Here is a 23,431-nt window from a genome sequence, read left to right as displayed (position 1 = left end):
GACAAATCAGGTAAATGCGACGGTCAGGAGTGCTTGTTATCAGCTTCTGCTGATACGCCAGCTGCGTCCGTTTCTGGATCCGGGGGACCTGGCAACTGTGGTACACACTCTGGAAACCTCATGACTCGACTTCTGGTATGTGCTCTACATGGGGCTGCCCTTGTGCTTAGTTCGGAAACTTCAGCTAGTGCAGAATATGGCAGCCAGGCTGGTCACGGGAAAATCTAGAAGTGACCACATTACACCGGTCTTAAAATCACTCCACTGGCTGCCTATTGGTTTCTGGGTGCAATACAAGGTGTTGGTTATGACCTTTAAAACCGTACATGGCTTGGCTCCAACCTATTTACGGGACCGCCTCCTTCCATACAATCCACCCTGCACACTTAGGTCCTTGGGGAAAAGTATTGCAACCTATAAAGACCAGATTGGCTGCAACCACCCAAAGGACCTTTTCTTCTGCCGTTCCCAGACTATGGAATGGCCTGCCGGAGGAGATCCATCTTATTACTAGCTTAGACAGCTTTAAAAAGATGGTTCTCTTCCGGCAGGCCTTCCCCGAATAGCAATCCTGGCCACACACCCACCTAATATGTTTACCCCATCGACTGCCCTGTGCCTAATCCCTAGTTATTTATTTTAATTGGACTATCTTATGTTGGATTATTTTAATGTCTCATTGTTTAGTTCTGTTTTTGGGGAAGGAGAGAAGGGGATACTGGGTTTTGTACGGAGTTTTAATATGTAAGCCGCCTCAATTGTCTCTGATAGAGAGGCGGGATACAAATTTAATATATATATATTATTTATTATTATTTCTCTTTTTAATCATGCTCGGTAGTCTTAAAAACGCACTGAAGAGAACTCTGGACCACCCCCACAAGCTCCATGGACTGGAGCTGCAGGTGCAGATAGACAGAGAGAGTAGCTGCTAGCTCCTCCGTCCACCAAATCTCTGCCTCACTTCCTCTCAGCAGAAGCCCTGCCTCCCTGAGACCTGGGAATACACCCAACAGAGTGCTATCACACCTCCTCGCAGCTCACAGAAACAATCAGCCTTGACGCAACAGACAAAAGCCCCCAAATTGCAGTAGAACAACAGACACTAAAGAACACACAAGCAAGCCTCCCTTGAGCTCAAACGAACAAACCAGCTTTTCCCCAACTGACCCTCACCAAAAGACTCTCTCAGTCTGGAGAGGTTTAACCCCACAGGACCCCAAACTCATCTTTTACTGCCTCTTTCATCACACACGGACAAAACAACCATGTTAGCTAAACCTGTTTGCCAAGCTCTGTCACCAAGCTCCAGGGTCTGGGACTGCAACTAGTGGATGCTAGCTCCACCAAGACTTACTTCCTCTCAGCAGAAGCCCCATCTCCCTGAGAGGAGACGCTCAGGAAGGGGGCCTTACCTGGCAGTGGAGATGCCATGATCACCTCCGCTCATCGGACACAAACAGTCAGCCTTGGGCCCCAGTGGACTAATCCACTCACACAGGCAAAAACCAGCTGCTCATAACCAACACACATGAATGGGACCTGCTATACCCAGATGTCTCTGTGCCCATCAATGCCACCTGAACAAGGGACAGCCCCTTCCCATGGCCACAGCCACAAGGAAGGAAGTCCCCAGTGGCCTCTGAGGAGGAAGAACTCTTCCTCCACCCCAAAACAATGTCTTTCAAGGAAGAGGAAGGAGGTGCAGCCTGCTGTTCCCCCTGGCCGGGCCTGGTCTTGGCTCCCAGAGGAGTCTTCAGGTGGCCGGAAGATCTCCAGGAAACCAAGAGGAGCTGGCAGTCTCAGAGATTCCCAAAAATCCTTCTGAAAGCATGGGAGACAGTCTGCTTGGGAGGAAATGGAAGAGGGAATTTCCCATGTGCCCACTGTGGGAACAGCAGGTTGCACCTCCTTGTCCTGCCTCACAAGGTTTTCTTTGGCCTCATTCCCACTTGATTTGGTTTCCACTGATTTGGGTAAACCAATCCAAATTGACGAATCAGTTCAGTGGCAGAGGATATTTGTGCCAGGAGAGGCCGGGGGCATGAAGGCTGGGATGGAAAGAAGCAAGGAGGCTGGGGACATGGAGAAGGCCAGGGGAAGGAAGGGGGAAAGGAGGCCAGGGGACAGAAGGCAGTGTGAAGGAGGCTGGGGACATGGAGAAGTCTGGAGGACGGAAGGCGGCAAGGAGGCCGAGGGATGGAAGGAGGTGTGAAGGAGGCCAGGGGAGGCTGGGATGGAGAGGCTGGGGAAGCATGGGACTGCCGGGGCTGATTCAAATTGGCATGGTTCCCACTTGGGCTGAATATTGATTCAGCACAAAAGAACCAGAAAAACTGCATCTTTTTGACATGGGTTAAATGAGTCAAAAGCATGCCCCCCCCCTTTTGGAATCGCTTCAGCAATTCAAATTAAGTGGGAACCGTGCTCTTCAGCCTGGTTGGGGAGGAATGGAGGAAGGATTTGTCCAGGCACACGACCAGGGCAACAGTGGGTTGGTCCTCCTTGCCCTTTCTTTCCACTTTGGGCAGAGGAAGAGCCGTCCTGCTCAGAGGCCGCTGAGAGTCTCCTCTCTCGTGGCTGTGGCCTGGGGAAAGGGCTGCCCCTTCTTTGGGTGACACTGCTGGGCAAAGAGACTTTCAGGAATGGCAGTCTTGATGTCTAAAGTGTAAAAGGGCAGACAGGACCAAGTAGGCAACCATCAGAAGAGGCCCAAATCTTCAAGCTAGGCCAAAGGAAGAGCAATTGATCCTCTAGAACAGGATCTATTTCACAACTAGTGGTTGTTCCAGTTCCAGCAGCAGAATCAGCCTCTCCTCCTGTGGCAGCATCAGCACCAGAAGCACTCATGGAAGGGAACGCTTCCTCTGGGTCGCTTGGTTCTTTGGCCTTTTCCCCTGCAATGAGTCCAAGCAAAAAAGTCCCGTTTGCCCTTTGCTCCCCCTGGCATCTGTCAGTCCTCCATGGTGCCCTTGGAGGCCTGCTCTCCCGCCCTGTGTACCAGTTGGCTTGGGGGCAGGCTTTGCGCCTCCAGGCACCCTTTCCTGGGGCAGAGGAGGAAGAGGGGACCCCCAAGAGCAGTATCTTGCTGCGTGAGAGGCTGGTTATTTCCTTGGGGGCTTTGTGTGCCCAGAAACATCTCACAGCTTACCTCTTGCATGGGTGGATCTTCTGGCATGGGAGAGTTCAGTGGTTCCAATGGTGGGATGGAGCTGGTTGTCTGGCTGTCCAAAGCTTCACTCGGCTGCATCTCTGCAGAGGAACAGGCAGGATGAGAGATTGGTCCTTCCCTCCTTTTCCAGCACAAACACACACAGAAGCACGTATGCACAGAGGCAGGTGTGCTGTGTCTCAGCTCCACAGGCACTTGGGTCTGGACAAAAGTCAGGGCAAACAGGTTCTCCCCAGTGGGAGACCTGGCGGGGAAGTCTCCATCCTCTGAATTGCCCCCTTTAGGGGCAGCCTTGCTGCTCCTTCCCAGATCAATAAAGACCCTCCAACACTGCTGACACCCTGGGAGGCAGGGTAAAGGAGATCCTCCACCCCCGGTAGGAGTCCTTCTTGGGTTCATGGGGGGGAATGTGGGGTCAAAGGACTCTCACCTTCAGGCATGCTGTCTTTCTCCTCCTCGGGAGTCTTTTCAACCTTCTCTTCCACACTTGACAACCTGTGGAGGGATCATAGGACACAATGGGGACCTCAGACTGACTTCTCTAGGCCCAGCCCTTGTTCTTCACTTGGCAGAAGATGGGGCACCATGATGATCTTGGCCAGCCTCAATCCACCACCCTGTAGCAGCCATGCCAGCCACATCGACTCCTGTTATTTTGCATGCACACATGCGGACACACCCCACAGGGGAACACGGCCCTCCCTCCCTCCCTTTCCTTGGGTTGACTCTGCCACTGAGGATGCTCTGCTCACCTGCTCGTGGCAGACAGATTTTGTAGAGCCGTGGCGTAGATGTTTGAAAAGTTTGCCAGGCTGCAATCTTTGTGTAATTCCTGGAAGACTGGAGTAAAAAACAGGTCCACAGGTGACCCAGTTAGATGCTGCTGAAAACTAGTATGCCTGCAAGGCATGGAGGATGTGGAGCAGGTTGGGATTTCCAGCCACCTCCTGTGCCCACAGAAAGAGAAGTAGGCCAGCATCTCCCTCTCCTCTCTCACTCCCATGCAAAGAAAACCTCCAGTTGCCCCGGTGGGTCAGGGAAGAAGAACTGCCCCCTCCCAAAAATAAACCCAGCAACCCCACCCCTTACCTTTTCCAAGATACACTATGTCCTCCTGCTCCAGGCTCTTTGATAGTTCAGAACTGCAGGATGTTAGTATATATCCTGAGCAGAAAAGGGCAGTCTGAGACCTCGGTATTTATTCTGTGCATCCCATCAAACCATTCCTTTACAAACAGAGATTGTCTCTCCCCCCCCCCCCCCCGTACACCACCCCCATTCCATAACATTAAAATCCATGCCCTCAAACCTTTGGTCTCATGTGCCAAAGGACCAGCTGAATCTGTGCCTTTCGATGGCTGGCATGTGAGCCCTGGCAACTTGGGGGCGGGAGTGCTGGTGCTGCCTTTGTTCCTTGTCAGGGTGGGTGCTTTGGTGGCATGGGGCAGGAAGTGGTGGGCAAGCACCCATTTTGGAGACACATATCTTTTCAGGGGAGACCCTGTGCTACTGGCGTCACTAGGGTTGGTGTCACCCGGCTTGGTAGCTCACGCTGCGATCTCCCCACTGACCTCCTCCTCCACCTCCTCCTCCTCTTCCTGTTACCACACCATACAGAATCCTTAGGAGTGTTAATTCTCATATATCATTGAATTTAATGGTAATAGTTGTGGTGCCCATCTTTCTGCCACATGTCCTTTTGGCGGAGGCCCTGTGCTCCATGGGACTGTCCCACTTTGCCTGTGACTCATGCGGAAGGGCAGAGAGCAGAGGACTCTCTCCCATGACTCCTCCACCGCCATCTCCACCCAAGCAGTCCTGACCCCTACCACACTACCCCACATTCAAACTATGGGGCACAGCTTGCCTGGAGCATGGTCTTCTTCCATGCCACCTTTCTCTCTGTCCCACCAGCCCTCTTGGCCCAAGTGTCTAGGGGGTGCAAGGGAGACAGGTCTATCCAGATGATTTTTAAAATTGTGACTTTTAAATGATGAATTTTAAATGTGCATCATTTGAATATGTACATATGTTATTAGTCATTTTAAATTAATGTGTATTGTAACTGATGTCTTTTTAATTAATTTTTTTATCTGTTAATTGTTGTGTTTCCCTGCCTTGATCCATAGGGAGAAGTGGGTAAGAAATACCAACAACAACAACAATTATTGTTATATTTTAAATGTGTGACTGATGTGATTTTTAAAAGATGTATCTTAAAAAGGAGTAATAATAATATAATAGAAAGGGATGCCTCTGGTTGTTTATGTATCAATACATGTCAGAACATCGTAAATGTAGACACTTTACCATTCAGATTTTGGTTATGGCATTTGACACCCAAAAAGGCACAACTCCATGGTGAAGTCAAAAACAGTCCGGCTCCTCCCCTCCCCTCCCAATGCAATCCATTCAAAAGAATGTTCCCAGAGGGATGAAATAAACCAATCTGGCAATACAGCCTTTGCTAAATGATGCCGAGAAACTTGCCAGTGGCAAGTCCAAAAACTCACACCAAAGGCTTGTGGAGGGTCCACATGCCTAGGAATGCTGTGGGGAGCACCAGGCATGGGGGGACGTTTCGCGGCCTCACTTCTGTTCCCAGAGAGGGGTCTCCCAAAGGACCCAGAGGGAGGAAGGAGGCAATATTACCATGCATAGGAGGGGAGAGTTCATGAGACGCCCGGCTTTTGGCTTACCTGTGAACTCTGCCGCAGCGTGTTTAATTTCAGCCTGGGGGTGGTGGAGGTTTTGCAAGGCCTGGGAGAGGAACACGTGGGCGCTGTCACTGTGGTTCCCCGTCTGCCAAGAAAGGAAAGGACAGGCATCAATAGCAAGCCCCATAGCCCCACATTGCCATGGTCACTCATGGGTTGATTCCTGGCACGAAGTGCAGCCGGGGTAACCTGTTGCCAGCCGGCCCGTGGCTACAACCAACCCTGCATGTGGTGGATCATGTGTCTCTGTAAGGAGCAGACACACGAAAGAGCAAGCATTCAGGGCCCTGATAGTGGCTGTGATGCGAGAAAGGGGACAGACTCTGATTCTGCCAGCCCTGGACACAGGAGAGGTTCTGCCTGCCAATGCTGACACAGCTGCTGGGAAAGGCAGATCTGGGGTTTTGTAGCAATGGCCCCCTCCCTGGGAGTGTGCACCAGAGGAAGTGTTTGCAGAGACCTGAAAGGCTTCCCTGGGGACCAGTGGGGCAAAACTGCCCAATCTCCAAAGAGGCACCTCTGGGATTATGCAAGATCAGGGTACATGTGTGTGTTTGCCTTCAGGTCCCATGAAGAGTCACCTCTCTTCCTTTCTCCCAAGCACAAAAGGTCTCCAGATGAAGCCAGCTAGCTCTCCTCACTGCGTTTAAACCCTCCGAGGAGATCCCGCTACAAGCCCTGGTGGCGCAGGGGTTCAGTGCCTATACTGCAGCCACTCACTCACAAACCATAAGGTTGTGAGTTCAATACCAGCGAAAGGGCTCAAGCTCGATTCAGGCTCGCATCCTTCCGAGGAGGTGGCTGAAATGAGTCCCCAGATTGTTGGGGGCAATTAGCTTACACTTTGTAAACTGCTTAGAGAGTGCTTAAGTACACTGATAAGCAGTAGAGTAATGTAGTTGCTATTACTATTGCTATCCTTCGGTTGCCAGCCTGATGGATCTGGCCATGGCCCACTCACTGCAGAAGCCACGGTTCTAATGATGACCCCTGCTGGCTGCTCTATATGCCCCGAGCCACATCTCCACGGATCCCCAATTGTGTTGCTCACTGGCCATTCCCATTGCTCCAACAGGCCCATTTATGCAGAAGAAACTGCAAGCAGAGGGAAGGTGGGAGGGTGGGGAATGTTTCCACTGACCAAGTATTTCCAGATACTGGAGAGGCAGCTCTGGAGATCCTCCCAGGCCAGGCTGCGGAAGATGAGGGGGAGCTCCGTCCATCCAAGAAAGAGCCCACAGTCCAGCAGGGCCAGTCTGCAGCTCTGCAACACAAAGAGAGACGGAGATTGGTCTCCCAAGGGGCAAGAGGCTGCCACGTGGAACGCTTGAGGCCCTTCTATGCGGTGCCCTACTGGGATGCATTACCTTAGCCCCTCTCTCCACCTCCCCCTGACAACCAGAATCTCCCTGCCTCTTCGCAGCCTGAATGGCAGACACCCCTCCTAAAAAATGCTAAGCCCCCTCTTGTTTGCCAGCTTGGGACCCAGAGCGCACCATCATCCTTGACTGTTGTTTCCCTCGGGCCCCTTTCCACTTTAAGGGGACGATGGGAGTTTCAGCCTAGCCACATCTGAAAGGAGTGATGATTCCTGTTCCTGTTTGGAAGCTCAAAGGAGGGATGAAGGAGGTTTGTGCCTTCAGGCCTTGACAGATTGCAACCCCCATCGCTCCCTGCTAAAATGTCCAAGGCTGACGGATGATGGGGTTATCCCACAGCCCTCGCAATCCGCACGTTCCTCTGGCTGCCTGAACTGACTAGCCTAAAGGCCCAAAAGTTTCTGCCATTCAACCAGAAAACAACCTTCAGCTGTTCCAGAAAAGCTGAAGTGCTGAAAGCATTTCAGGGTTGGGGGTGGACTGGGTCTGGGAAGAAAAGAGGCTTAGTTCTGACTGGACTTGCCGTACTGACGGTGGAGTCCCGGTCCATCAGGTGGAGGAGCAGCGGGAGGAGGCTGAAGACCACCTCCCTCTCCATGAGGACCTTGTCAGCCTCCGACACTCCCCTCAACAGTTCTCCCAGGAGGGTAAAGGCACTGTAACGGACGATAGCTCTTTCCTGGGGAGAAAAGAGAAGAAGCAAGAAGCACACAGGAATGCATGTCGGGTCAAGCCTGGGGAAGCCACGCTGTCCACTGGCACATGGGGAGATCCTCTCCATCAGGAGCCTCCACTTCTGAACGCTAGAGGGGCAGTCTGGAGGGCCTCAGGGAGGGGAGCAGACTCTGGCCTGGCTAGTGTGTGCGTCTCAAGGATGCTTGGAAAGGCAATAGACGCAAAGAATGATAGAGTGGGTATAGGGATTCAAGGGGGCTAAATTTAAAACAGCACAGGTTGAAAGCAGTATAAAGCATTACAAAGTTTAAAAAAACTTAGAAAGGGAAAAACATTAACCCTTTAAATGTAAACTATATGAAAAACTCTGTTCAAAGCTCTGCACCAGCTCTGGACAAAATAGATCCCGGGGGCTGCATTCGGCCCGCCAAAGGATTGCGAGAAGCCTAGAAGGATGTGGAATGACTTCAAGGCTCCTTCAAGGTTTCCACTGAGTTTTTGATGTTTATTCACAGGATAATGGTCCGCTAATTGCAATGTTGCAGTACAACGTGTGAAAACCACCCTGTTATTGTGATTTAATGACAGGAGAATATTCTTGCCTCCTGTCTGATAAAGTCCTTCCCCACACGAAGCATGCCTCTGCTCCTTCACCAGGACTTCTACTTGCTCCAGGGACACTCTGTCCTTCTCTGGCCTGCAGCCGCTGACCATCATAGGAGGGCAGTCAGGGATCTGGGGAACAGAGGGGGGCTGTCCACCCTCCACAGTGCTTTAGTGGGAAATGAGGCCCTAGGAGGGACAATCGTAGGTTTGTCCACGTTTGGTACTTACGTCGTCAAAGAAGGAGCGGATGTTCATAGCCAACTCCAAGATGAGGGCTCCAATACCCTGGTCATCCAGGTCATGGAGAGTGGTTATCATCTCCTTCAGGCCTTATAGGATGTCCTGTTCTGGTCCACTGAATATGGACTCCATGATCTTAGGGAGCTGGTCCCGCAAACCCTCAACCTAAGCAAGATCAGAGGAGGCCGGGATGAGGTGGAGGCTTTGGGGGAACTACCTGCATGTGGGGGGTTCCACTGGCCCCACCTCCTCACACAGGAACCCACCTTTGTAGGACCCCCTGAGACCCTCCTCCTACTACTACTTACCTCCTGTAGCTCAGCAAAGCTTTTCAGGGCCTCCAAAAAAAGGTCTTTGAGGACCAGGCTGGAAGAGGCAGCTGCTTCCTTCAGCTGATGCCTGATGGTCGAACGGTCCATCGGCTGAAGAGCAGGTGGGCTCTTAAGAAACTGGGGGGCAAGGGAGGGAAGAAAGCAGCAGTGTGAGTGCATGCATGTGTGTGTGTGTGTGAGCTAGGGGGGAATCAAAAGGGTAGGGGGCTTGCCTGGGCCACCACCAGGCAAGTGAAAGGGACATACCCGGCTGCTGAGCTGGAAGCCAGGAACATCACAGCCTCTCTACCCCCCAAGAGGACCCTAACCTGAGAACCCACAGCAGGGAGCTGAATGAGGCAGCTCTCCTGGCCCCGCCAGAAGCAGACAAACGGGAGGGGACACTGCCTCTCGGAATGTGTGTATAATCTCAGTGCTCATTATTATTTTCCCCAAGGGCTGGCAATGTGGGATGGGCCCGCTCTCCAGTAAGGGGCTAAAAGACCCGCCCTACAGGGGGTCCCTTCAGCAGTATTCCCAACCATGGACTCTGTGAGGACATCCCTTCCTTCCCTCTCTGCTGAATGTCCTACCACTCAGCCTCATTGGTGCTCCAGAATGCTAGATACTGTGCAGCGGGGAGAGAATGACGCCCATCCCCACATTCTCCATAGCCTACTGAAACAGCCCCCAAGCTTTGTGCCTTCTCTTCATCCTGCTTTGAAATCCTTTTGGGTTTTCACCCTTCGCAACAACCCAGGGTCACCTAGCCTCTCTTCTCACTTCAGAGATGGCCCAGAGCTGTCAATCCTCCAGAGGGAGAAGGTCCCCCGAAGCCTCCCCTAGCTCTGCTTTCTGTGAGTGCCAGCCTTTGCCCAAGAGGGAGGCCATGCCAACTGCATCCGGAGCCTGGCTGAAGGAGACCCGTGGGGACTCTGTGTGTGAGCCAGCTCCTTTCTGCGCATGGCAGAAGCCCACCTGGGGTTGCTGAGGCAGTCTCTGGCTCCCATGGCTCCCTCAGCCCCCTGAAGGGTGTCTTACCTCTGCCATGAGGGCCATGGCCATCTTCTCTTTCTTGCTATCCGTGCCACAGTTGAGAATATGGATAGCCTGGGAACGGACCCCTGGTATCTGTGGACTATCGCACTCTTTCATAGCCCTGACGGTGGCAGAAAATCAAAGGAGGTCTCACTTGGTCATCCTGCTGACCCTTGGCAGCAGAAAGACTGGACAGTGGGGATGACAAGAGGGGCCACACAGAGCTCCCTGGGCAGCTGGGATGGAGAGACCCCTAGCCTCCTTTTCCTGTACCCCTTTCCTTTTCCTTTGAAGGCACAAGGGGCCACCAGCTGCTCTCAGTCCAGTCAGGGAGGATGGGGGGAAAACACACCCAAAATACAGATCTCTCTCTCCCGTGCTCTTGTTTGCTGACTGCATGCAGAGCTTTCTGGACAAGGGGACTTATGCCATGCCTGGGGAGCAGGATCCAGGTTGAAGCTATACATACCTGGCCAGCAGGTGAGTGCTCTGGAAGAACTTCCCCGGAGTGCCCAGCATCATCCAGCCCTCCTGGACCTGGACGCGGGCGAAGACGGCCCAATCCTTGGCCACCAAGAAGAGGCCCTTCACAATCTCAACTGATTTGCTGGGGACAGAGAAGGAGGAGACCATCAAGGTTGCATCAGGCCAGCAGATGCCCCACCAGCCTGCTTGACCCTTGATGAGCTTCCAACCCGGGCATCCCCAGGGAGATGTGTGTGTCTCTCTGTGTGTGTCTGTGTGTGTCAGCAGAGGCAGGACCATGGGCCAGGAGCTGTGCACTCGGGGGAAGTGAAGGCGCATGATGGGGCAGAGGGCCCAGAGCCCCAGCCCAGCGTTTCAGCCTGGCACTGCTCCATAGCATGGGCTCTCCTCACGGATGAGTGTCTCCTGGGGTCACCCTCTCTTTCCCTCTCTGCTCCTCCTCGACCTTCCTGGCATGGTTCTGGAGGATGGCCTGGAGGACCTCCTCAAAGTCACCCTGCATTCCTGCGTTAGAGCTTGGGAGGCTGCTCAGAATAGCAAGCAAGAGGCTGGTGAGCTGCATGGAGAATAGGGGATCCTCTGGGCCCTGCAGCAACAAAGATCAGGTGCAATGGTTAGACATGACGGCTGTTTCTGCTGCTCAGAGGGCAGGTCCTCTGGGCCCCCAGCTGAAAGGGAGAAGTCCCCCAGTCCCAGTGGGAAGGAAGGAATTGTCTGGGAGCCCCTGGAGACAGGAGGCCAGTAGAAGAAGGGGAGACCAGAAACACATGGCTCCCACAGTCCCAGGAAGGACCCCTTCCCCTTCCTCTGGGGAACCAAGAGAGGAGATTCTGGCTTGTTGGAGAAGGAGGAGATCTGAGGGTCCAGCGAGGGCCACAGGGCCAGCCCACAATGGCCAGGGGGAGGCTGGACCTTCCCTTCTCCCGGGAACATCCTGCTCCTGCCAACACTCCCAAACCCACCCTACAGCCTGCCAGGGCTGGTCCTGGCAGACCTCAGCCACCCTCCCTCCATCCCGGCCAGCCTGAGTACCTCAACGATGCACCAGTGGCTGTCCTCCCCCTTGTCCTTCTGGGGTCTCCTCTTGGCAGCCCACCTCAAGCCCTTCCTCTTCCTCTTTGGCGGCTCCGCTGCAAGGAGAGAAATGGAGCAGAGCTCAATGGCAATAGCAGTTTCCTTCATATCGCCTAAGCAGTCTCTAAGCAGTTTGCAACTGTAAGCTAATTGCCCCCAACAAGCTGGTCCTCATTTGAGCGCCCTCCTCGGAAGGATGCAAGCCTGAGTCGACCCTGAGTCCCTGGCTGGTACTGAACTTGCAACCTTATGGTTTGTGAGTGAGTGGCTGCAATACAGGTATTTAACCACTGCACCACCAGGGCTCTACAGGTCAGTTGCTTCTGTCCATTCTTTGGGGATCGGGGAGAGGGACGCCAGCCGTGAAAGGCAGCATGCTGTGCAAAGGGCCTTTGACAGGGGCAGAGGTGTTTGGGGGGCAGATGAGGTTGGGCTGGGCTAGTGAGAGGAGCCGTGAAGTAGATGCTGTGATGAGGGGATCATGCCATGGGCACCAGGGCACAGAAAAATGCAACTCATGGGAGGGCAAGGCTTGGCTGCCCAAAGTTATTATTCTGGCTTCTCTCACAAAAAGAGAGTCCCCTGGTTCCCTTGCGCTCACCCTTCTGGCTGAACATGAGTTTGTAGAGGCAGCTGACTGCCTGGGCGGCTGAGGTACAAATGGTATCTTCTGGATCCGTGGCCCGAGCAAGCAGAAGGGCGATGAGGTGGGTCAGCTGGCCAAACTCCAGAGAGAACTGAAGAAATCCAAAGGGAAGAGAGGGATCCTTTCTCTCGGCCCCGCATCACCCCCACAGATCCCCATGTGGCCCTTGGACACCCAGCAAACGGCACAGATGGATCTTCTTTGTTATTTATTTAGACCCTTTTCTAAATGCCATTTTTCTCCCAAAAAGGGAGCCAAGGTGGCTGACAAATCAAAACTTTAAAAAATATATACAATAAAAATTTTAAAACAATGAAAAGCATCAAATGAAAAAGTACACTCAGCCCTCCACATCCAAGGCATATAAACAGCAAAGTCAAGGTTTGCTTTTTAAAATGTACAGATCTTTTTAAATGTTTTCAAACTGTGGGTGGCTGAATCCGTATTTGTGGCTTATTCAACCATCCTCAGTTTGAAAACATTTAAATACAGATGATGTTGCGCTCATCCAGCTAGTTTGAAGGCTTGGCTGGATGCTCTGATAGTACTGCTCTGTTGGATTGGGTCCAGTGAGCCAGGGCTACTCAAGAGAAGAGAAGGCCCATGGGGGCCCCAGGGGCTACTCACATCCAAGTTGAAGTTGCTGACCAGAAATTTAAGCAGCGTCGTGGCTGACTCACCGCATTCTCCCGCACGTGATGTACCTCCGATTCTATCCATGGTTCCATCAGCTATAAAACAAAGAGCAAACCTGTCTGGACAGTCGGGAACTAGTTGCTCTGGGAGGCCCCAAGCAGACCACGACCCTCTTCAGCTGAACTCCTGCCAAGCTCACATGTCTCCACATGGATGTGGCTTACATCCAAATGAAAGAGCAGCTGAGACGTTCCTCTGCAAGTCATGGAAGTGGCTGATGAAGCAGCCTGGATCAACAGGATCGGGGCTGGCATGCATGGGACCTCTTTCTGCCCCCAGATCCCTTCAACTACCCTTTTCCTTTTGCAGTTTCCAGAAAGGAACACCTCCCGCCCCTTCTTCATGCTCACCTCCAACATGAGCACCAGGTCAAACTTGTTTAGATCTTCTAACAACAATCTCTGAAGCATCAATTTGAACGCGTCCATAGTCTGGCAGTATAGGGCCTGAAGCAGAGAGAGGCAGCCAGGCTCAGCATCCCTCAGCCAGAAGAGGGGCTGGAGAGTCTGGGCCAGGTGAGGAGGTCAAGAGGAAGGCAGCAGCCAAGGCTCGGCCAGGCCTCACTCACCTGCCCAATCCCCAGCCCTTCTGTTAGCGCACAGCACACAGCGCACAGCGCACAGCCCCATAGCCGACATATGGCTGAGTGAGAGTCCAGGAGGAGGGGAAGGAGGAGATCTGAGGGATGATGCCTCCCATTCTCCTGGCTGTGAAATTGGAGCCAGATGCTACCGAGGCATCTCTCCCTCTCTCCACTTCTGGCTACAAATTGTCCTTATGGAGTGGTTGTGAAATCGAATGGTTGTTTGCATCCTGTCTCAACAAAGGACACTGTAGCTGATGGCACCAAAAGCCACTGACACCCTCCCGCTCTCCGCTTCCTGGCACAGACTATGTGCCATGGCGGCCAAATACATCTCTGTCCCATAACTGGCCCACAAACCCAAGACCTTTATATCCATAAACATAGCCCAGTGTGATCAAGGCAATGCCCAAACAGGGGGGAAAGAAAATCCATGGCCACAAATAGGTATCAATGGTTCCATGATCCAAAAGACCTGAGACCAAGGACAGAAGCAGATATTCACGCATATATTCTTTTCCCTATGATAATCATGCATCGTCTTGTCTCTACACAGCCATAGTGTTACTAACTAGCAGGTCACATTTGTGGAGCATGCATGCTAAACAGGTCACATACTACCATCTCATAATGATCCTGTATTCATAGAATCATAGAATCGTAGAGTTGGAAGAGACCACAAGGGCCATCCAGTCCAACCCCATTCTGCCATGCGGGAAATCCCAGTCAAAGCAACCCCGACAGATGGCCATCCAGCCTCTGCTTAAAGACCTCCAAAGACAGAGACTCCACCAAACTCCGAGGGATGAGTGTGTTCCACTGTCAAACAGCCCTTACTCTCAGGAAGTTCTTCCTAATGTTGAGGTGGAATCTCTTTTCCTGTAACTTGCATCCATTACTCTGGGTCCTGTTCTCTGGAGCAGCAGAAAACAAGCTTGCTCTATCCTCAATATGACATCCCTTCAAATATTTAAACAGGGCTATCATATCACCTCTTAACCTTCTTTTCTCCAGGCTAAACATCCCCAGCTCCCTTAGTCATTCCTCATAGGGCATGGTTTCCAGACTCTTCATCATTTTAGTCCTCTTCCTTTGGACACACAGCTCCAGTTTTTCAACATCCTTTTTAAATTGTGGTGCCCAGAACTGGACACAATGTTCCAGGTGGGGCCTGACCAGAACAGAATAGAGTGGTACTATTACTTCCCTTGATTTAGACACTATACTTCTATTGATGCAGCCTAAAATTGCATTGGCCTTGTTAGCTTGGAGGTCTTTCCTTGGAGGTCTTTAAACAGAGGCTGGATGGCCATCGTAGAGTAGGCTTTGATTGAGAGTTCCTGCATGGCAGAAGGGGGTTGGACTGGATGACCTTTGTGGCTGCTTCCAACTCTGTGATTCTATAATTCTATGAGCTACGAACATGCTTTTTACAAAACTATGTTGTGAAAGGCAACTCTGGCCTTGGGAGGGATGCCTGAGGCGAAGGGCTCACTTTGGCGCTGTCCTCGTTCAAGCTGTCAAGCAGGTCCAGATTAAAGATGCTGCGGACGGCGGCATGGAGGAAGCGGGACTTTCTCTCTGGCTCCAGCGTAGGCTTCAGTTTGCTGCCAAAAGAGGAGAAGCCCACCGGGGTGGGGAAGGGGTGACTGGGGGAAGTCAGCCATGGCAGCAGCAGCGAGACCCCTATGTCACCAGCCTCCTACCCGGGCCAGAAGAGACCTTTTCTTCCCTTGCCTCTCCTTACATGTGCCGCAGGCAAATCCATTCTGGTTCTGCTTTAGGACTTCTCCAGAGTCCCTTCAGGATAAACTGTTCTTGTTCTCCTGGTCACCTGTTCATCTTGCCCTCCTGTGCCTTTGGCCATTTTTGTCTCTCGGGGGAGTTGGGGAAAGATGGCTGTGCTCCCCGCTTTGGGATGCTTATAATCCTTGGCTCCGGCTGCCTGTTGTGCGGAGCGTGTGTGCAGGACTCCAGGAAGAAGCCCCAACTGATCTCTCCCCAAGAGGATCCCACCCATCCGGAGCGGGCCTTTTTGCATCCCTCCCGGCAACCCCCATCATGCGCAGTACCTGAGCTCTGTCATGATGAGCATTGCGTCCTGGCACATCCTGTCATCCAGTGTGCAGCTGGGCTCTTCTTCTAGAGCAAACTGCCAGGCAACACAGAAACAGAGGAGACGTGAGCAGGGCCCATGGGGCACCATCTTGTACCTGCCATGGGCACCCTGGTGCCAGGTGAGGCTGGGCAGGTGCTCTCACCAGCCTCTAAGTGGCAGGTGCTGGAAGGTGCTGGAAGGTTCCCTCCAAAGGAGGAATGGGCTCCCCCAGCCCTTCCTTCCTTCCTTCCTTCCTTCCTTCCTTCCTTCCTTCCTTTATATTAAGTAGATTCTGCTTCTGAAGACGTGCACTTCCTTCTTGCCCTCAGACCCAAAAGTGGGCAAGGGGTCTGTAGTTTAGTATTAGCAGCAGAGCTGAGCTTGTGAAAGATGGGCCAAAAGGAATGTTTGGAGGCCATAGTTGCCCCCTTCACCCCACAAGGTCCATCTGTCTGTCCGTCTGTCTTTCCTTCCTTCCTGCCTGCCTGCCACTGCCTCAGGTTGGTCAGGGATTTTCTCAGAGAAAAGACACCTGGGCCACGGACAGAGAGACGCTGGAGGTGGGTGGAAAAGCAAAGTCCCTTCTCCCGTGGGCACATTTGTGCTGGAAGGGGTTCCATTGCCCTACTCTGATGGCTCCCAAGGAGGGCTTTCTAGTTCTCTCTTGGCCTAAAAAGTGCTTTACCCTGGAAGGCAGCCTAAGGGGGAGTCAGCCTCACAAGGGGTAGCCTTGGAAGCCTTTCCTTTCATAAACCTACCCACCTGCCCACCCTTCGGCCCTATGAGCTGGCTCAGAGACCGTCCAATATACTCTGGAAGAGCTGTGGCTGAGCTTGTTTGGCCAAGCGGTGGGAATGGCCTGCCCTCCCCGCCTCCTTGATGCCAACCCTTGGTCACCCGATCCCAGCCGGACAGCCTGCCACTTGAACCTCTCCTCTCCAGTCCCCCCTGTATGCCCAGCACAAGCAGAGACAACTTACAGTTAGGCAATCCACCAGCGGCCCTTTCATGAGCAGCTCAAGGCTTTGCGCTTTGCCTGTGACAACAATTGCCTCCAGAAGCATCAGGACAACCACCAGGAAGGTCCTCTTCAGGTTCTTGTCCTAAACCCAACCCAGAGGAGAGAAGGAGTCGTGAGAACAACCCCCGTGCCCCGGACCCAGCTCTTCCTCAACCGCCTATTTCCGTGGACCTACCTGGGGTCAGCTGTCTCTCATTAACAGTAGCCAAGGCTAGCTTAAAAAATACTGGCCAGAGTAAATCCCGGTGGGACTGGGGACGGAGGGACGGTGGGGAGGGAGCCCCTCATGCTCAAGGTTCACACCAGGAGGCAAAAGTATTCCAGCAAAGCCTTTTGTCTTTCCAAAGTCTACCCATAAACACCCCTCTTGTTCCCTCTGAGAAAGAGATAAACCCTGGCAGCTTTAGGGATGACCTCCACAAGCTAAGGGCATGGGTCCTCTTTGGGAGCAAGGAAGGTCTGGGGGTCAACTACAGGGGTCCCTCAGGGCAAAGGCCCAAAGGCTGAACATACCAGTGGACTGGCCCCGAGGACTGTAATCATTTTGGACGCGATTGCATCTGTCACTGGCAGCACCTGTTCTCTGATACTCAGGGCCACATGCCCATAACAAAAGAGTAGCGTGCCCAATAGTAGGCCCTGTGGGAAAAGACAGACCATGTAGCTGAGAGCCTGCAGGAGCCAACAAGGCATTGAGGCCTATTCCTCTGTTTGTAGCTTGATGCTGCCTACTCATTCCTGTACTACTATCTCTTGACTTATTCTGTGCTGCATTTCCCCTATCTTGTCCTCTGCTCCATTATCTTCAGGTTGAGCACCTTTTCTGAGAAGACTGAGGCAAAGAAGGTGTTGAGTAGTTCTGCCTTTTCTCTGTCCCCTATTATTAGCATTTTGCCATCTTCTCCGTGCAGTGGCCCTTGCAGCAAATATCAGGATAGTTGAAGTCACCCATCACTACTACATCTCTCCTTTCTAAGTGTGTGGTCATGTGTTCTAGAAAGGCATCATCCAATTCCTCCATCTGACTTGGGGGTCTGGCGTAGACCCCCACAATAACATCCCTGTTGTTTCTGTCCCCTTAAATTCAGCTTAACTGGGTCTATAATTGTCTAGAGAGCTCCTGGCTACTAGCTCCTTCCGGAGGCAAGTCTCTGACTCACTTCCTCTGAGCAAAAGTCCCCACAAGCCCCTTAAGGAAGAAAGGGAGAAGAAAAAGTGAAACATTAAAGGAGAGCCCCTCCAACACTGTTCCCAGGTCACCTTCTCCTCTGCTCTCCAAAACAGGAGAAAGGCAATGTCTAGGAGTTAAGGTGATGGAGGTGAGAAGAAGAGGACCTGAGAAGCAAATCCAGCAAAGTGATTGCTTCAGAGGGAGGGAAGGATGCATTTCCAAAATCATACCTGGATGTCGTCCTCCTTGTTCTCCAGTGCTTTCTCACTGAAGTCCTCCAATACTTTGAGAACATCTTGAAGGTGCCGAGTGGCTGCAAGTCCAAGAGCAGACGCTATCCCCTAGGAAGAACCAGGCAAATGAAAGACGTGAGGCTCGACTCTGTTTCCCTCTGGTTAAAGGTTAAGGGCATGATCCCCATTTGGAGAAAGGGACCCACATCTTTCACCTAGGGATGGGACAGCCTCTCCCTCCAGTAACATCTCATCTGGATCATCTCACCCTTGAAAAGGAAATAATGGAAGGAACTCCTTTGGACAGAGCAAAAGCAGAACTGTGAAACCGAAGGCTTTCATGGCCGGTGTCTGTAGTTTTCAGTGGGTTTTCTGGGCTGTGTGGCTGTGTTTTGGAAGAATTTAGTCCTGATATTTCACCTGCATCTGTGGCTGGCATCTTCAGAGCCAGCTGTGGGCAGGTCTATATAGGGACTACTAAAGGCAGCATCCAAACACAAATCCAAGAATATGAGAGACACTGCAGACTGAGCTATTGGCAGCAGCAGAACACATCGTAAACCAACCCGGGCATAGAATGCTATTTGGAAACACTGAAAGTCTGGACCATGCCAACAACTCCCAGGTCATAATGCATAGAGAGGCCATTGAAAACCACAAACACCTGGACAACTTCAACAGGAGAGAAGAAACACTGAAAGTAAGCAACGTCTGGCTACCAGTCCTGAAGAACACCAAAATCAAGACTCAATCTGGGCAAATGAACACCATCCAGGGCCAGGAGGGTTAGACTGGATGGCCTTTGGGGTCTCTTCCAACAAAGGAGATGCTGCTCCTTTGGAAGTGGAAGACGCTGCTGGCTTGGAGAGTGGTGGTTTCTCCTTCCTTGGAGGTTTTTAAACAAAGCTGGATGGCCATCTTCCCAGGCAAGGCTTGGACTGTCTGTTCTGCATGGCAAAATGGAGTTGGACTGAATAGGGCTCTTTTCGGACTCTTGGATTCTATGATCTGTCATTCTCTGCCAAAGGCATCATGACTTCTTGACTGAAGCAGAGGCAAGCAGGAGAATGTGGGGTCTCCCTGTCTCCTTGAAGATGTCTCCATTCACACCATGTGCCTGGCAAAGGGACTCTGGCCCATGAAGATACCACCGACAGGTGGAGTTGTTGGTCATTTTGATACCACATGACTCCCTGCTGGGTCTGGCGCAAGGGAAAAAACACAGCCCTTCTCTCATTCAAGCCTCCTCCATTTTTTGAAAGGTGATATGGACATAGTACCACAAAGTACAGAGAGAGAGAGAGAGAGAGAGAGAGAGAGAGAGAGAGAGAGGCAGACAGACAGACAGACAGATATAAAGACATCCCTATCGACCCCCTTTACCATGTACCCCTCCTAGAACCTGGGACTCCCTGGAAGATGTCCAGCTCCTCTGGGTCTTTCCGCTTGCTCTGTTCCCACAGACCCCCTCCCAGCTCATGATTCCAGGCCCCATTATCCCCGAGAGCCCTCGTTCTCCTCCTCCTCTGAACCCCACTCTGAGGGCCCAGATGGGGAAGGGGTGGCTTTGGCAGTCAAGAGGAACAGCCTCAACTCCTCATCCTAGAGAAACATGGCCGTGTTGACGCACCTTTACTTCCAAAGGCCCCTTGTAAGTCAAGGACAGGATGGTATGGAGATGTTCCTGGACGAGCTGAGAGTCATTTGAGGCACGGAGGATGGACCCATAGTATTCGTAGAGGGAGACCTGGGGAGAATGAGAGGAAGGGCCGCCTGATGCAAAGAGACAGTGGTGATGTGGATCCCAAGGGTTGACTGGATGCCTGTGGTTGATTTCCATCCAACAGATGCTGCTCCAACATGGCAGGCAAGCCAATGGGTGGAGAGACGCCCTCCACATTTCCAAGGCCAGGCAGAGGTTCGCCACCGGATGTCCCTCCGTCTCCCATGCCCCACTGTGCCATACTGTGACGTGATGGGCAAGGTAAGATAGCTCTGGGGCAGAAATATGTACATTGACTCACCTTCGTGAGATGTTGGTTTTCAGCGATAGAAGGCGGGAACATCCTGTGAACGGTTTGGCTTTCCTTCTCTCGCTCTGTCAGGCAGGATATGCTAAAAGAAATTGCCTGTGGCCACCGCTACAGGGAGCCAACCCCCTTTGGAAGCCTCAGCTGATAAAATAGCTTGGTGAACTATATCAAAACTATAACAATATAACATGGCAGCGCCCAACATGGCCAACACTGCAGAATCTGGATAATATAAAGAACAGTTAAGAGAATAACAGGGTGAGAAGTTAAGTGCCAGGAGATATGTACCAGTCTAAGGGAGGGAAGGATGTTCCTGCCTTCTTTCGCTAAAAACCAACATCTCACGAAGGTGAGTCAATGTACATTTTTCCAGCGATAGAAGGCGGGACCATCCTGTGAACGGGATATACTAAAGCTCCCTATTTCAGGGTGGGCAATAACTCCGGGCTAACGGGAAACTACAGCCTGTAGTACCCTTCTCCCAAATGCAGCTTCAGAAGACTGGAAGGAATCTAATCTATAGTGTCGAACAAATGTGGATGTCGACGACCAAGTGGCTGCCCTACATATTTCAGCTAGTGAAGCATTTGTGGATAAAGCAGCTGAAGTCGAAGCGCTCCTTGCAGAGTGGGCATAAACTGGACCTGTCGGAGAGGAACCTGATAAGGAGTGGCATGTTGAGATACAGGATCGAATCCATCTCGATAGGGTGGAGATAGAAGCCTTTTTCCTCTTGAATTTTTGTGGAAATTAACAAAGAGACTATTGGACATACGAAAGTCTTGTGTCCTCTTTATGTATATCATTAGAGCTCTTCGAACGTCGAGTGTATGCCATGTCCTTTCTAAATCTTTTTTAGGGTGAGGACAAAAGGAGGGTAATATGATGTCTTGAGTCCTGTGGAATACGGAGTTAACCTTGGTGACAAAGGAGGGATCTAATCGTAAGAGTACCGAGTCCTCTCTGAAAACACACAGCTCTTGACGATTGGATAGCGCTCCTATTTCTGACACTCTTTTTGCAGATGTGATGGCGATGAGGAATAGGACCTTCCAAGTGAGATGTTTTATATCTGTAGATTTTAGAGGTTCAAACGGAGGTTTGGTGAGCGCTGACAGGACTGTGTGGAGATCCCAATTGGGATAATGATGAACCATGGGAGGTCTGATGAGGGAGGCGGCCCTCAAAAACCTTCTGACGTAGAAGTTGTTAGAGAGATTGGACGATTGTTTTTGAGGTAGGACTGAGGTTATGGCAGAAACCTGTCGTTTTAGGGTGTTTGGTTTGAGGCCCTTGTTTAGTCCATCCTGAAGGTATAACAACAGGGAATTGACCGTCGGTAAGATAGATGGCATCTTTTTGACCTTACACCATCGGGCAAAGGCTTTATAGGAATATTCATATATCCTTGTGGTGGAGGGCCGCCTAGCCTTTATGATTGCCACCTCTGCTGGAAGGCCATCCTGTATCATGTTCTGGCGTTCAATTTCCACACATGAAGATTGAGCCATTGAGGATCTGGATGATAAAATTGACCTTGTGATAGAAGGTCTGGAGTCTCTGGACGGATCGGAAGTTTGAGGACTCTATGTGACATGGCTATGAGTTCAGAGAACCAGGACCTTCTTGGCCAATGTGGTGCTATTAGGATCAAGGTTGTATTTTCTTTTCTTGCCTTTTTTAGACACCTGTTGATCATGGATGTTGGTGGAAAGGCGTATAGGATTTCCCTCGGCCACAGAACATTGAGAGCGTCTATCTGTTCTGCCCCCTGGGTTTGGAACCAGGAGTAGAAGCATGGCGCCTGATTGTTTATTGGGGATGCGAATAGGTCTATCAATGGTGTTCCGAGCCTGAGTGTTATCCACCTGAATACCTGTGGATGAAGACTCCATTCTGACTGGTCTATGTCTTGTCTGCTGAGCCAGTCGGCCCTTGTGTTCAGAGTGCCCTTTATGTGTTCTGCTCTTATGGACAGAAGATGTCTTTCTGACCATTGAAGCAGTAATTGGGATTCTCTCAATAGGGAGAGTGACCTTGTTCCCCCTTGTCGGTTTATGTGTGATTTTGCCGACATGTTGTCTGTCCGGACCAGGATTGGATTGTCCTTTATCTGTGGAGCAAAGGCCATCAGTGCCATTCGTATGGCTCTGATTTCTAGGTAGTTTATGCTGTGAGCTTGTTCTTGGGTATTCCATTTTACCTGAGCGAATATGTTGTCCATTGTCGCTCCCCAGCCCCTCAGGCTGGCGTCTGTTGTCAGTTGGAGCTCCTGAGGGGGCCAGAGCATCCGGCCTCTTGAGAGATTGTTGGACATCCACCACTGGAATGAATGTCTGACTGTGGTTGGAAGTATCAGTTTTTTGTTGATTTTGAACATGATGTGTCTCTGAAATGGAAGTAAGAACCATTGGAGCTCCCTTGAGTGAAGACGAGCCCAAGGAACACAGTCTATGGCAGCGATCATTAGTCCCTGAATCCTTGCCAGGAGAAGGAGATTTGTCGAGTGAGATCGTAGAGCCAATCTGATGGACTGTTGGATTGACCGGATTCTTTCTGGGGTTAGGAAGACCTTTCCCTGATTGGTGTCGATGACAGCTCCCAGGTGAATAATCTGTTGAGATGGTTGTAGGTGGCTCTTCCCATGATTTACCTGAAAACCATGTTGAGCTAACGAGACTAGAAGCTGTTGTGTATGATGTTTGGCTTGTTCGTAAGAGGTGGACTGGAGTAGTAAATCGTCCAGGTAGGGATGGACGTGTATTCCGGAGAGTCTCCATTGAGCCACCAGGGCTATCATGATCTTTGTAAACACTCATGGTGCTGACGATAGGCCGAACGGGAGTGCCTTCTACTGGAAGTGTGAATGATGGTAGCAAAAACGTAGGAATCAACGATGAGATGGGTGAACCGGAATATGCAAATAAGCCTCCGTAAGATATAGCGAAACCAGATAGTCGCAGGATTTTAGTGTCTCCAGGATGGATTTGAGGGTCTCCATGCGGAATCCTCGTTTGTTGACAAACTTGTTTACTCATTTGAGATCGAGGACTTCTCTCCAAGATCCATCTTTTGTGGGGACTATGAATAGTACTGAATAACAACCCTTGAAGGTATCTGAAGAGGGCACGGGTTCTATTGCTCCTATCTCTAGTAAGTGTTGTATAGCCTGTAGCATCAGCTGGTGTTTTTTGGGTCGAGTTGATCTGGGTGATGGGACAAAGTGGTCGCGGGGCGGCCTTTGGAAGTCTA

General features: G+C 51.5%; 1 protein-coding gene and 2 long non-coding RNA genes across 3 annotated transcripts; all 3 read right to left on the bottom strand.

The window, feature by feature from the left end:
* Window positions 1-8,879: 8,879 nt before the first annotated feature.
* On the bottom strand, window positions 8,880-11,126 carry LOC149308474 (uncharacterized). Its single transcript, XM_089536886.1, has 5 exons — window positions 11,017-11,126; window positions 10,608-10,745; window positions 10,142-10,259; window positions 9,098-9,238; window positions 8,880-8,954 (listed from the first exon to the last, which is right to left on the bottom strand). The coding sequence occupies exons 1-5, from the start codon at window positions 11,124-11,126 to the stop codon at window positions 8,880-8,882; spliced, it is 582 nt and encodes a 193-aa protein (XP_089393012.1).
* A 602-nt stretch (window positions 11,127-11,728) lies between these two features.
* Window positions 11,729-13,020, bottom strand: LOC149308473 (uncharacterized). The gene is made up of 3 exons (XR_016282093.1): window positions 12,972-13,020; window positions 12,300-12,435; window positions 11,729-11,754 (listed from the first exon to the last, which is right to left on the bottom strand). It is a non-coding gene; the product is annotated as an uncharacterized LOC149308473 (long non-coding RNA).
* A 4,332-nt stretch (window positions 13,021-17,352) lies between these two features.
* Window positions 17,353-19,889, bottom strand: LOC149308472 (uncharacterized). The gene is made up of 3 exons (XR_016282194.1): window positions 19,777-19,889; window positions 18,144-18,254; window positions 17,353-17,381 (listed from the first exon to the last, which is right to left on the bottom strand). It is a non-coding gene; the product is annotated as an uncharacterized LOC149308472 (long non-coding RNA).
* Between the last annotated feature and the right edge of the window lie 3,542 nt (window positions 19,890-23,431).

This window comes from Sceloporus occidentalis, unplaced genomic scaffold (genome assembly GCF_023333645.1).
Source record: "Sceloporus occidentalis isolate IW3139 unplaced genomic scaffold, rSceOcc1.0.p SCAF_8, whole genome shotgun sequence".
NCBI classification, from domain to species: domain Eukaryota; kingdom Metazoa; phylum Chordata; class Lepidosauria; order Squamata; family Phrynosomatidae; genus Sceloporus; species Sceloporus occidentalis.
This window is presented reverse-complemented; position numbering and strand designations above follow the sequence as displayed.

Coding starts and splice junctions, on each gene's coding strand:
- LOC149308474 (XM_089536886.1), bottom strand. CDS start 11,126: ATGCAGGGTGACTTTGAGGAGGTCCTCCAGGCCATCCTCCAGAACCAT. Junction 10,260..10,607: donor AGCACTCACCTGCTGGCCAG/GTATGTATAGCT, acceptor TGCCACCGTCAG/GGCTATGAAAGAGTGCGATA. Junction 9,239..10,141: donor CCATGGCCCTCATGGCAGAG/GTAAGACACCCT, acceptor CTTGCCCCCCAG/TTTCTTAAGAGCCCACCTGC.